The sequence below is a fragment of the Lynx rufus genome, unplaced genomic scaffold, assembly GCF_022079265.1.
Source record: "Lynx rufus isolate CCGP_SWC_20201006 ecotype Redwood Valley unplaced genomic scaffold, mLynRuf1.p SCAF_1, whole genome shotgun sequence".
NCBI lineage: Eukaryota > Metazoa > Chordata > Mammalia > Carnivora > Felidae > Lynx > Lynx rufus.
The window spans coordinates 175848470-175861307 of record NW_025814823.1 but is presented as its reverse complement, the minus strand read 5'-3'; the positions used below and the strand labels follow the sequence as shown (position 1 = coordinate 175861307).

Sequence of the window (12838 nt, the reverse complement as noted above, 5' to 3'; positions counted from 1 at the left end):
AGTCATTTTGGATTCGGGCCTACCTCAATGACCTCATTTAACCTTAAGTACCTCTGTAAAGATCCTGTTGTCAAATATAGTCCCATTCTGAGGTCCTGGAGGTTAGGACTTTAGCATAGGAATTTTGAGAAGGGGACACAATTCATCCCAGAACAGATACCTTTTCCAAATAAGTTTTATGTAATAGGAATATAGTTAGAACCTCCATTTCATGGTTATGAAAAGCAAGCCTGAAACTGACTCAGTTTCTCAGCCAAGTCAGAAAGGAGCTTGGGCCAGACTATCCTCCGGTTCCTCAGATTCCTTGGTGTAGCTTTGAGACAGACATCAGATTAAAAGATTAATTTTCCCTTTACCCACCTTGAGAATTTATTTTGCCTGAGAAGACTAACGTACAACTACCACCACCTCTGTATAAAAGTGGTTATGTGCTTGGTACTTTTTTTTTTTTAAATGCGTATTTATTTATTTTTGAGAGAGAAAGAGAGTTCAGGCAAGGCTGAGAGCGCAGAGCCTGATGACGGGGCTTGAACTCCTGAACTGTGAGGTCATGACTTGAGCTGAAGTCAGCTGCTTAACCGACTGAGCCACCCAGGCGCCCCTGAGCTTGGCACTTTTTTTTCCCAACCTCCCATTCCGCTGCTTCAGCCCATAGGATTAACTGCTTCAAAAATAGAACTTCTGGCAGGGAAAGTTATAGAATAACAGCGAAATATATTAGGTTTTAACAGATTCATGTATGTATTTCCTTTTCTCTGTGGATGTCTTTTACTTGGAAGCATCCATTAAAATATTTGTTTGTCCCAGATAGGAGATTCGTAAGAGATCTTTTAAAGGTTAGCATAGAACAACAACTCTTAATTATAGTTCTTTGGAATGAGAGGAGGAAGATTGTTTGCTTAAGGGTTGCAGGGCAGTGGGGTGGGGTGGGGGGGGTGGCGACATACACAGAAATCTATGAAAAGAGAGAGGGTATAATTTACCCAGGAGAAAAGTAGATTATAGTCACTTACTGAAAATGTATATAATATGGTTCTAGTTGCTAGAATAAGGAGCATGTTGAGAGATGCCTTTCTGAAAAAGATAATATGAAAACATTGTAAACTCCAAAGTGCTCTGCGGTTGTTAGCCTTAGAATAGTAATGAAAAGCCAAGAGTAATTATTGAAGACCAACCTCAGAATATAGACACATGAGTTTACTTTTGTGGAGGGAGAAAATTACTATTTACTGAACATCTGACTATGTGGTCATGATATATACATAGGCTATCTTTTGTTATTCTCTAATCAGCTCTCCATTTTTATAAAATGAGGGTTGGGGATATAGAGAAACGAGAGTCACATTCTCTGCCCTTCTCTAGAATAGCTCTTCACACATAATATATTTGTCTCATCTTATCCGTATCTTTGAATATCATACCAACAAGTTAGCGTAAACACAAGCCAACATGACATAGGAGATTCTAACTGTGAAACGTAGATTTAAAATTTGGGACACTGCGTCCATTACATTAGGGGTAGATTTATAAAATGATTTGAGATGATTCTTTGCCTCTTTGTTGAATTGTAGGCCCCAGTCTTTATGATGATTGCCTGCTTTTTGGTTCTACCATCTTCATTCTTTTAGCTTCCAGCCTTTGATTTATATCTTTTTAAATGACTACTAATTTGACTAATTCCCCTACATACTTTTTTTTTTAGTCCTATTGGAAAAATCTGTTGTTCAATAACATCTCTTATTCTGAGCCCTCTCCCCTTGTTTTTCCAAACAGAATTGCTATCTGTTTTCTCAGCTTGGGGGCAGTGAGAGTTGTAGACCAAAGGCCTGAGGTAGGCCAGAGTTGCCGGAGTGTGAGCAGTCTTTCATTGCCTCCTAACACGTAGTAATCGCTTATCCCTCATGGCCTAAAACCTCTTCTTTACAAAGTTGCTTTTCTTTAATATATCATTTGTTTGTTTTTAATGTCAGTACCAAGAAGAAAACCAAAAACGATCTGTGAGCGAGTATAGTAATGTAGTTGATTAATGTAAATAATACAGAAAAGGATAAAACAAGAAGTGAAATCCTTCTTTCTTTCCCCATGCCAGTTTTTCTCCCTGAAGGTTCTTGTGGTTTTTAGAAAAAAGATTTATGCAAATTCCCACATACCTATTTGTATTTTCTTTATTTTTTAAATTTACACGTTATGAACCATACAGTACACACATAGGCAACTCATGGAAACTCTCTGAGAGAGCTTTAGATACCAGCACATGAATATTTGCCACTCTTAAAATGGCTACATGCTAGGTATTTACTTCTTAAGATTGTTTCACTGTTATGGATACTTGTTTCTTTTTGACAAGAAACGAGAAACGTTTGACAAATGAGAAACAATGAGAAAAAGATACTTTATAAGAAACAAATAATATTTTCATTTAAAAAAAAATTTTTTTTTTTAATGTTTATTTATTTTTGAGACAGAGAGAGACAGAGCATGAACGGGGGAGGGGCAGAGAGAGAGGGAGACACAGAATCGGAAGCAGGCTCCAGGCTCTGAGCCATCAGCCTAGAGCCCGACGCGGGGCTCGAACCCACGGACCGCGAGATCGTGACCTGAGCTGAAGTCGGACGCTTAACCGACTCAGCCACCCAGGCGCCCCAATATTTTCATTTTTATAATGATATATAGAAAAAAGATCTGAAAAGTCTATCTCTACCTTCTTTGCAAATCTAGCATCCCAGAGTACTGGAATGTTACTAGAGGGAATTTAATGATGAATGTAGGGCATTTGTAAGCAATCCTGTGGAGACATTTTGGAGAGAAAGGATTTATCAATAGATCTAATAACAGCAGGCATCTAGAAATCATAAAAATTGATAGCTATGGGGCACCTGGGTTGTTCAGTCAGTTAAGCATCCGACTTTGGCTCTTCAGGATCTCGCGGTTCATGAGTTTGAGCCCCGGGTCGGGCTCTGTGCTGACAGCTCAGAGCCTGGAGCCTGCTTGGGATTCTGTGTCTCCCTCTCTCTCTGCCCCATCCCCACTCATGCTCTGTCTCTCTCTGTCTTAAAAATAAATAAAACAGGGGTGCCTGGGTTAAGCGGTTAAGCGCAGCCGGTTAAGCGTCCGACTTCAGCCAGGTCACGATCTCGCGGTCCGTGAGTTCGAGCCCCGCGTCAGGCTCTGGGCTGATGGCTCAGAGCCTGGAGCCTGTTTCCGATTCTGTGTCTCCCTCTCTCTCTGCCCCTCCCCCGTTCATGCTCTGTCTCTCTCTGTCCCAAAAATAAATAAATGTTCAAAATAAATAAATAAATAAATAAATAAATAAATAAATAAAACATTAAAAAATAATTTATAGCTACAATGTTTCCAGTCCATTTAGAGCATTCTTGAATCATCTTAATACTGAACATGAAATTATTGAGGACTTTATAAGTGAAAACTAAGAAATTATAATAAAAGTAGGTAAACATATAAATAGTAGTCATTTTAAATCATATGGGGACTAGAAGATTTGTGTGTAATAATAGCATGCATTTTACAATATCTTTAACAGTGTACCCTTTGAAAATTAAAGGAAGAATCTGGGCAGAGTTTATTTCAGCCAACTTAGCTAGAATTTTCCAAAGTGTAGATTTCTTTATACATATTTAAGTGATTTTTTTTTTTTTTTTTTTTTTTTTTACCCACCACTTCCTTGGATGTTTGAGAAACATGAAATAATATGTAACATTTGATGATCATGAGATTTCAAATCTGACATTTTCCTCAATAAAGTGGTGCAGACCTGTGTTTCAAGTATTCCATCATCATAATCTTAAGCCAAGTATAATTTGAAATAGTTGGGAAAAAGATGCTTATTACATCTTTCCTATGTAGGATGAAGTGGCACCATTTACTACTCTGTTAATATCTGGGTTCTGGTTACACAGGTGTATTCATGTTCTGGAAAATTCATTGGACTCTGTACTTAATGATCTGTGTACTTTATTTTGTCATGTCAAAACCTGCATTAAAAATAATGTATAATTAACAGCGCAGTAATAAGTGGAAATAAACATTCTTCTCTTCTCTGTTCTAGAATATCATTGTTTTTATCTTTTGGCACTAATTTATATTAATTTCCCTACCTCATTTGACAGTTTTTGTGGTTGTAAGCGTTGTGTGCCTATCCCTTATTTTTCTCAGTGTGGGAAAGCATTTCTGAATAGTTTTCAGAATTTAACCATGAATTCTTGTGTATTGACCAGCTAAATTTTGTGGTATAAGATCAAAGTTTGGAAGTATACATTTAAAGATTTTTGAGATTTTATTTTTGCCTTTAATCTATAGCATTTACTGTTCCTGAAACTGTATTTATTTTTGATAAGTGGAAGCTATGAGAGCTTTATGTTAATTTTATAGCTTTTAAAAGTCTACTCTTTTCAAATATTTGTTTTCTTAGAAATCTGAGTAGCATCAGTCAACTTTTTAAGTTTGACGGAGCCGAGATTTTCAAATCATTCATTTTCCCAAACTCCCTTGTCATTGAAGTAGTTATAGGACTAGAATGTTCTTAAACAAGCACCTGTTTTTATATCTTTGTCTTTGCAACCTGTGTCAAGTTAACTGAGAAAATACCTCCCCTCACCCCAAATTTAAGACCTACCAAAGTGAAAACCTAGTTGAGGGAGATTTTATGTGGTTTTAATCCATTTGTTCAGTATTTTGGTGAAATCCAATGTTACCCACTAGTGGGAGAACATGTATTTTGTATGAGACGGTCTCACTTTGGAAAATACCCACACAGTGCTTCTAAGTTACAACTCCCTTATAACTGAGTTAAACATCTTAAGCATTTATTTAGTGGGCTAAGAACTAAAACCCCGACCAGTTTGTATAATGACTTCTTCAAGGTACGACTCCACCTTCTAACTCAAAAATCGACCCCGACTTCCTGTTTGAACACTCCTCTGCAGCCAGGTCCTCACTCGTTCCATGTCCTTCTGTTCTAGGCACCGTTTCCTGACCATGACAGCGCTCCTATTTGCTGCATTGCTAGGCCTGCAGTGCCCTTCCTCTGTTTGTTCCTTAAGGTCTCACATGCCATCCCATCTCCTGCTCCAATGCCACACCCCCTCTCCCTGACTCATTAATCAGAGCCAGTTGCTTTCCTCCTCTGTTTCTGTTGCACCTAACACATAACTACCACTGCAGTAGGCATGCTGTATTATCATTATTTGCTTCTGCGGCTGTCTGGCGTTTACGTTTGCTAGTTCTGTGTAGTCAGGGCCGTGTGCTTTGTCTCTGGTGCCCAGCCAGATCAGGCATTCAAGCAATGTTCGTTGAATTGGTTTCAGGTGTTTGGGCAAGCCGGGCTTTTAAGTGCCACTTGGTTTCAGGGGAGCCATTTTCTCAAAAGCTTCTTGATTGAAAGTTTGTACTGCCCTTTTCCTGATATTCAAGGACATACGTATCAGTATATTGTATGCTTCTCTTAGCCGTAACTACTTGGCAATAAAATGCCAGACCTTTTACTTTTCAGCGTTTGGGACATGGTGGGAAATTTGACAAGGGACAAGAAACTTCCTTTGGCTAAAAGGAAGTTTATAAATTGCCTAAAGATTTCATTTGTTACGATTTTCTTTATGAGGGATTAATCAAGCCATCGTGTAAAATTGCTATTTATCCTGTAGTGGTGAAAAAGTCTTGAATTAAATATCGACATATTTGCTGAATTGCTAGTTAGCAGGGAATTCTGGGACAATGTAAGATCAGTATGGTAGGAGTCGGTTTAGATCGTGTTCCATGTTACCTAGTTTGGATCCTGGGTGACAGTTATAGCCAAAAACTTCTCTTACCACAAGTAAAATTCAATACAGCTTTACAGTGTTCTCGAAGAACTTAAAAACAAGTCAGAAGGGTGTATTAAATTGACCTCTCACCATCCAAATTCCTTGTTTTTGAGACATTTACTAGGAAATGCGGAGCATAGCCAACTTTTTTCAGTTTCAAAAGCTGGTAGTTGAAATCACAGTTGATTATTTTGACAATGTTTGAAAGGTTGTTTTTGTTTTTTGTTTTTTTTCTCATTTGACATGCAGCAAGGACATATGGGCGAAGGAGAGGTAACATTATTGTTTCTAACTTTTGAATGTACCAGTTGTATTTGGAGAGGACCCAAGTTCACTCAATTTCTAACCCTTGTGGGGAAGGGGGGCGGGGGAACGCACCGTAGCTTTGATCCGTACATTATGTGTCATAGTCAACATTATAGACTTTCTAATTTGAAGGAGTCAGCATGGTAGGATTTGGATTTGAATCAATAATGTCCCCGAATTATAAACTCAACTTCTTTGTATCAGAAGATTTATTTTGCTTTTTTCCTTGCTGAAAGGAATTTCTTAGGAGAAGAAACTTAAGGATCTTTAAAAAGGAAAATATGGGGTGACTAGTCTCAAAGTACCTGATCATATTGGAAGCTCTGTTATACTTGAATACCTTATGTCTACTTTTCTCTACTAATTTCAGCATAATACTGAATGAGATTAGCTACACAAATGACAAATCCTATACATTTCCAACACTGGAGGAAAAAACTCGAGAAATTTTAGAGAATTTAAAAGAACCATTTCCTAGAGGTACCTGAATAAACCTTATTTTTGACGCCTGTGATAGCTTTGCCTTTTTACAAGCAAGGTGGATAGTCAGATAGCTCAACTCTGAAATGGAAGTGACTTTTAAAGACCATATAGGAAATAACCTCCAAAGTCATTTTTTATCTTCATTACATAGCCCTTGAGCTATAGTTTTATGGGATAAATTCATAGCGAGTACACTGTTATTATTTGCGTTCAGTCAGGAAGGTCGAGAGGAAGGCAAGTGTGGCAACAAAGGGACATTGGAATGTTTCAGTGGAGGAAGAGCACTGACCGCTACATTTCTGTAGGATCTGTGAACAAACTCCTCAGGTAGTACCTGCAAGGAAATTGGCAGCCCGGAAAGTCCCAAAACAGCGCTCGAGAGATTCTACAGTTATTTGTAGCTCTGTGTTTTCGCTTATGATTTGCAACGTTCATATTTTGCGGTCAAGTACACAGGGGAATAATGTGAACCGCTTGGGCGTCTCTGGTCTCTTCCGCTTATATTTTCTGTATCATAGGATTTTCAAACCGCACACGTAATGCCTAGTTTTTAGAATTAGCTGGCACCGGTGGCAACTGGTCCTTACTCAAACTGAAAGAAAATAGATCGTTAGCATGCCTAAGAATCTTAAATTCTGTAAGACTAGACAGTGAGGTTGGAGAGCAGCATTAAATGGGTTTCGATTAGAACCCACTCAGGTAAACTAAGGTGAGTGCTCACTTTAAGAATGGACTTGTGCATTTTAAGGACAGTCTTAGAGGAGGTCGTGCAGGCTACGTCATTCTGTGTTTTTGAAAAATTCAAGTGATCTAGCATCTGCTAGTCAAACTTAATACTTGGTATACATGTCTAGGTTGCCCGTGACCATGGGGCCCTGCCAAGGCAGTGCTGTCTACTGCCAGCTGCTTCCAAAAGAGAGTGCTCCCTCCTACTATACTTCTAGTTCACCTCCCTGAAGTTTCTGGATCCCAGGGGGCTAGTTGAGCAGTCTTCTGTTTAACCGTGTGCTTTTCTCTCTGACTCCATTGAGACTTGAAAGCGATGGGAATTCAAGAGCCTATCTAAGCGATTTGTTATCTAGTGAGAAAAATAAAAGCAGCAGTTTTGTTGAATCTGCCCTTTTCCTGGTTTCTTGGGTCAGGTAATCGGTGGCAAGGAACATTTGCTGTTAGCGTTTTCTTTTTTTCCTGCTTTCTATTCCAGGTCAGTCTTCACTGTTTCCAATGGAAGATGGATTCTTGGATGATGGCCGTGGGGATCAACCTCTTCATAGTGGCCTGGGTTCACCTCACTGCTTCACTCACCAGAATGGAGAGAGAGTGGAACGATACTCTCGCAAGGTGTTCGTGGGCGGATTACCTCCTGACATCGATGAAGGTATATTTACAAAGAACGGTTAACTGCACGGTGCCTACTGTGGCACATAGTAGGTAACTCATAGATGGTGGTGGCTGTTATTATACTAACAATCTTATCTGACTCCAGGTATTCCGTTTTGATTTGGATGATTCTTTTGTTCTATCTCTCTATCCTGGCAAGTGAGAGTAGTTTACGGAGGAAGGGGAACAGGACTTCGGCAACCAGCTGAAGCAAGTGATTGTGCTAGATGAAAAAGAGTAAACATTGGAAAACCGGCTCAAGGAGTCTGTTGTGGGCAAACAGTGCTTGCTGCGTTTTCGTCCGTGCGGGCTGCCTTGGCCAAATTCCACTATGTGTTTTCCTATTTGTTTCCTACCTTTAATGAGTGCCCCATAAATGTGGTTAATTGGACATTTAAAATCTTAGATTAAGTGTGAACTTTTGAAAAATAAAGCCTGAAGGAGGACCGCAAGAAAGGGAATCTTCAGGGTTTTATCATTCAAGGAGTATTTTTTCACTTGTCAAATATTTACAGGCTTTTAAAATGCCATGCACTGTTCTTAGGCTTGTTTATAGCATAACCAAGATAGAAAGTCCTTGTTTGCATAGAGTTTCAGTTCTAGTGGAGAAAGGCAGATAAAATAGTGTGCAACCATGTAAGAAAGTATCAGAGAGTAAGTGTTGAAAAGAAAATAGTGTGATACTGTGCTATTTTGTGATACGGTGATATCTTCTTAGATTCGGTGGTTAAGGAAATCCTCTTTAGGGAAGTGATATTTGAGCTGAGACCTGAATTAGGAGCCAGCCATGCAGAGATTTAGAGGACTAATTGTTCAGTAATATTTTATTCCTCTGTGGGTCTAAATGACCTAGTGAAGACCCAAGGTGCAGACCATAGAGCAACCATGTATCCTTGGTGGTGGTGGTGGCGTTGTTGTTTGTCCTAATCTCTTTTGTCTTGGTTTCCCGAATTGGAAATGGAAATAAACCAATTAATGTTACGGAGAATAGTTTTCTCTAAAAATCTGTAAAGTCTAATAATAAGATTTAATGGCTTCCCATTAGGCTGAGATTAAATGTATTGAGTCACTTCATTTTCCTGAAGATGATCAATCTTTTGGAAGGTTGAGACAAAAAGGTTTCAAAAAGCCAAGGACTGAAATAAACACAGTTCTCTTTTGTTTCGTTTGTTTCGTTTAATCTATGAAGCTGTGTTGGGATTTCAGGTGAGACTGGATCAGTCTCCATCCTGTCGTCAGAGGGCACAGCTTTCCAAAGTGTTCATCTTGGGCTCACCACGTGGTCACAAAATTGGCCTCTCTAAGTAAGCTCCGAAGTGCAGCCTTCTCTTTTCTCTGCCTGGAATCCTCATTTTCCCTAGTACCGTAGATTCTCGGTGGTTTTTTGTTTTGTTTTGTGTTTTAACCTTTTAAAGTCTTTATAGCCCAGATGGTGTTTAATGAGTGAATTACATGCTTACATACAGAAAGAGAGAGACGACTGAATTTTACCTGACCTTGCCTGGGATAAACTCCTTCCTGGCCTAGATAGCCTGTATTTTTTTGGAAAATTACTGAGCCATCTTAAATGTGCAGTTTCTAAAACTCTTAGAAGCACAGGTAAATATAACTAACCTGGCAAAGGAGATGGTTTAAACTGAGCCAAATTAATGGGAATTATGGTAGTCGTCTTGCATTATCCTTAAGACCAAGCATATTGATAAGTTATTTCTATAACATGAAATATGCCGTCCTGGAGAATATTGTGCTATGTGGAATGGTACCTCAACAATTATAGGGTCTCTGGGGAAATAGGGTTAGAAGCAGCTAATTTCGAACCTATTGAACTTTGTACCCAAAGTTCATTCGGAAGCACCAGCAAAAAGGAAAGTAATGTCCGGAGATAACTTGGACAATGTAGGCAAGTAGGTCAGCATGGTTGGAGGTTACCTCAAGGAATACTGAAAATGCACGAAACCACTAGAGCAGAAACGCTGGCTTGCAAGCTTGGAGGCAGTGCAGATGTAACTGGACCTCAGCACCCGAGGAGGTGCAAACACTCCAGAGAAAAGAGCCCTGCAAGGTTGAGAGTATACCTCTCCAGCAAGAGAGCCCTGGTCGCTGTGCTCATTTGTAATTTTCTTACAAGAGAGAGGGAGGGCTCCTGCCAGCATATCCGACAAGCTAGGGGCTTTTTCTTTTCCTGAGGAAGGTTATAGTTCTCCTCCCACTATGCTAGCTCACCGTGCCCAGGAAAAATCACTTGTGAGCCAGTAAAACTTCTAGGTTATACTGATTTCCTTCCTCTATTTACCAGTCTCTCTTACGTGAGCTAAATGGTACTGCAGAAACGGGCATCAAGAGGAGAGAAGACTGTACTGTTTCACAATCTGGAGGAGAGAAAAACAGTTCTACCAGCTTGGAATTTGAGCACATCTCCCATCTCTTCTTTTCCTCTGACCTGCTCTCCTCCTGGGTCTTATCTATACACGCTTACCTACTGTTTCCAGAACTTCTTTGGAAATTTATTTTCCTAGAGTCTACTCAGGAGTCTGGTCATGAGGAAATGGTACGGGCTGAGAGTCATCCTACAGAATGAATGGCCTCCATCCTTTTAAGACTGCCAAAGCTATAAAAGATAGCAAAGAATGAGAAGCTGTTCCAAGACTAGAGAATACTGATACCCTAGGGACAGGACATCTAAATATATCATGTGTCCTGGATAGGATTCTGGATCAGAAAGGGAAAAGGAGATACTACTGGGATAGTCGAAATTTGGGTGGAGTCTATGAATTGGGTAGTAATAGTGTATGAATATCGATTTCCTGATTGGGAGGGTCACATGGTGGTAGATGGGGAGATGGCCTTGTTTTGAGCAGGTGCCAGCGGTTGTATTTTGGGGTTATAGAGCGCAATGTCAGAAAAAAAATGATAGGTAAGTAGGGTAGGTAGGTAGATAGGTTGATTTCATGCATACATACAGGTAGAAAGAAGGGCAAGAAATGTGTAAAATACTAACATTTGGGGAATCTAGATGAAGGAGGTGTAGGAGTTCTTTGTACTGTTCTTGTAAAGAGTAGATTTGAAACTTTTTTCTAAACTACTTCCCCAAAATGATTATAAAAATATTTAAATTTACTGTTTTGTTTTGCTTTGTTGTTCTTTAGATGAGATCACAGCTAGTTTTCGTCGCTTTGGCCCTTTGATTGTGGATTGGCCTCATAAAGCAGAGAGCAAATCCTATTTTCCTCCTAAAGGTAATTCTCCAAATTTAATATACTTGTACAGTGTATCCTTACATTGTTTAATGTTTAGCCTTTTCATAAATGTTCATCTTTGCTATAAAATTTTCCATTGTTAAACTTGTATTTTCCCAAATACATCTTTAAAATTTCTACCTAGTGTATACTTTCTATTCAAATTTAATTTTACTCCAAAGTATGTTTCAAGATATCAAACTGAACTTTAATGTTGATACTATCAGACTTCAGGTAGGAATATTTAAGTTTATTAATTTTTTTTTTTTTTTACTCTTTTTCTCTTCCTTAGTTTCAGTTTATACTTCCTTTCTGTTGAAGAATTATATGAAAAAAAAGAAGGGAAACAAATAAGCCTCTTTTCCCCTTTTTATCAGGCTATGCATTCCTGCTTTTTCAAGATGAAAGCTCTGTTCAGGCTCTGATTGATGCATGTATTGAAGAAGATGGAAAGCTCTACCTGTGTGTGTCCAGTCCCACTATCAAAGATAAGCCAGTGAGTGTTGTCTAACATGAAAATAGCTTCTTGTTTTTGCCTCCATCTCTGCTTGGTTTGAAAACCCACAGACATCTTGATGTGTTTGCTAATGGATAAGTTTGTAAGTAGAATGTTGTTGCTGTCAACCTCCTAACATTGACATTCTGTATTATTCGTGCACATTCTTTTGACATTGGATTTTTTGGTTAATTAAAATATTGGTAAATCCTTACCATTGAAAGACTTTACTCGATAATACGTTTGATAAAGTAGCTGAATTTCCTCTGAGTAATAGAACTCAAAAATCACAAATACGTATTTGTCTATCTCCTTCTTCTCTTTGATCAAAATTTTACCCAATAAATGTCCTTAACTTTTTGCACAAGGTATTCTCCCAAAGTAAAATGAATTATGTATATAGAGAAAGGTACATACATGGCTTTTTTCTTTTCGTTTTAATTTTTTTTTAACGTTTATTTATTTTTGAGAGACAGAGAGAGTCAGAGCACAAGCAGAGGAGGGGCAGAGAGAGAGGAGACACAGAATCTGAAGCAGGCTCCAGGCTCTGAGCTGTCCGCACAGAGCCCGATGCGGGGCTCGAATTCAACAAACTGTGAGATCACAACCTGAGCCGAAGTCGGATGCTTAACCGACTGAGCCACCCAGGCGCCCCTGGTTTTTTCTTTTTGAAAAAAAAAAATTTTTTTATCAAAAAATTTGGTCTTTAAGAATAGTAGCAACTGTCCTGTTTTGACAAATCTGGCAAATCAACAACTGATTATCACTCAGGTTGATCTAGTAATGGGGTGCAGTTCAGAATGGAGGTGCCTGTGGGTTCATACTGCTCAAGCAGTAATTAGTGGAGCTTCCCTCGGGGTTGTCTAGGTCAGGAACACTCTTCCCAGAGTTCCCATGACCTAGACTCTTTATACTTGACTTGTTTATGTTCCCCCATAGTCTTCACAGTATTTGAATTTGGACCTCTGGCCTAGGACTTTGTTGATGGGCATATTGGGAATACCCCACTATGAACTACCCATAGCCTTTGGTATGGGCATTTGTAACAATAAATAAATGCAAACAATTAGGATGAGATACATGATTCTTGGTTGGCTGAAGCAGTGGACCCATTGCTA

General features: G+C 39.0%; 1 protein-coding gene across 3 annotated transcripts in view; it reads left to right on the top strand.

Moving 5' to 3' along the window:
- Positions 1-12838, top strand: part of CPEB4 (cytoplasmic polyadenylation element binding protein 4) — a 66195-nt gene that overhangs the window by 43967 nt on the left and 9390 nt on the right. For 2 of the 3 annotated variants that reach the window (XM_047091001.1, XM_047090990.1), the window contains 3 exons: positions 7813-7986; positions 11135-11224; positions 11602-11720. In XM_047091001.1, the coding sequence (XP_046946957.1) occupies positions 7813-7986; positions 11135-11224; positions 11602-11720 (383 nt within the window). Of the gene's footprint in view, positions 1-6068; positions 6093-7812; positions 7987-11134; positions 11225-11601; positions 11721-12838 lie in introns of all 3 variants that reach the window. The other variant, XM_047090983.1, reaches the window with a different exon arrangement.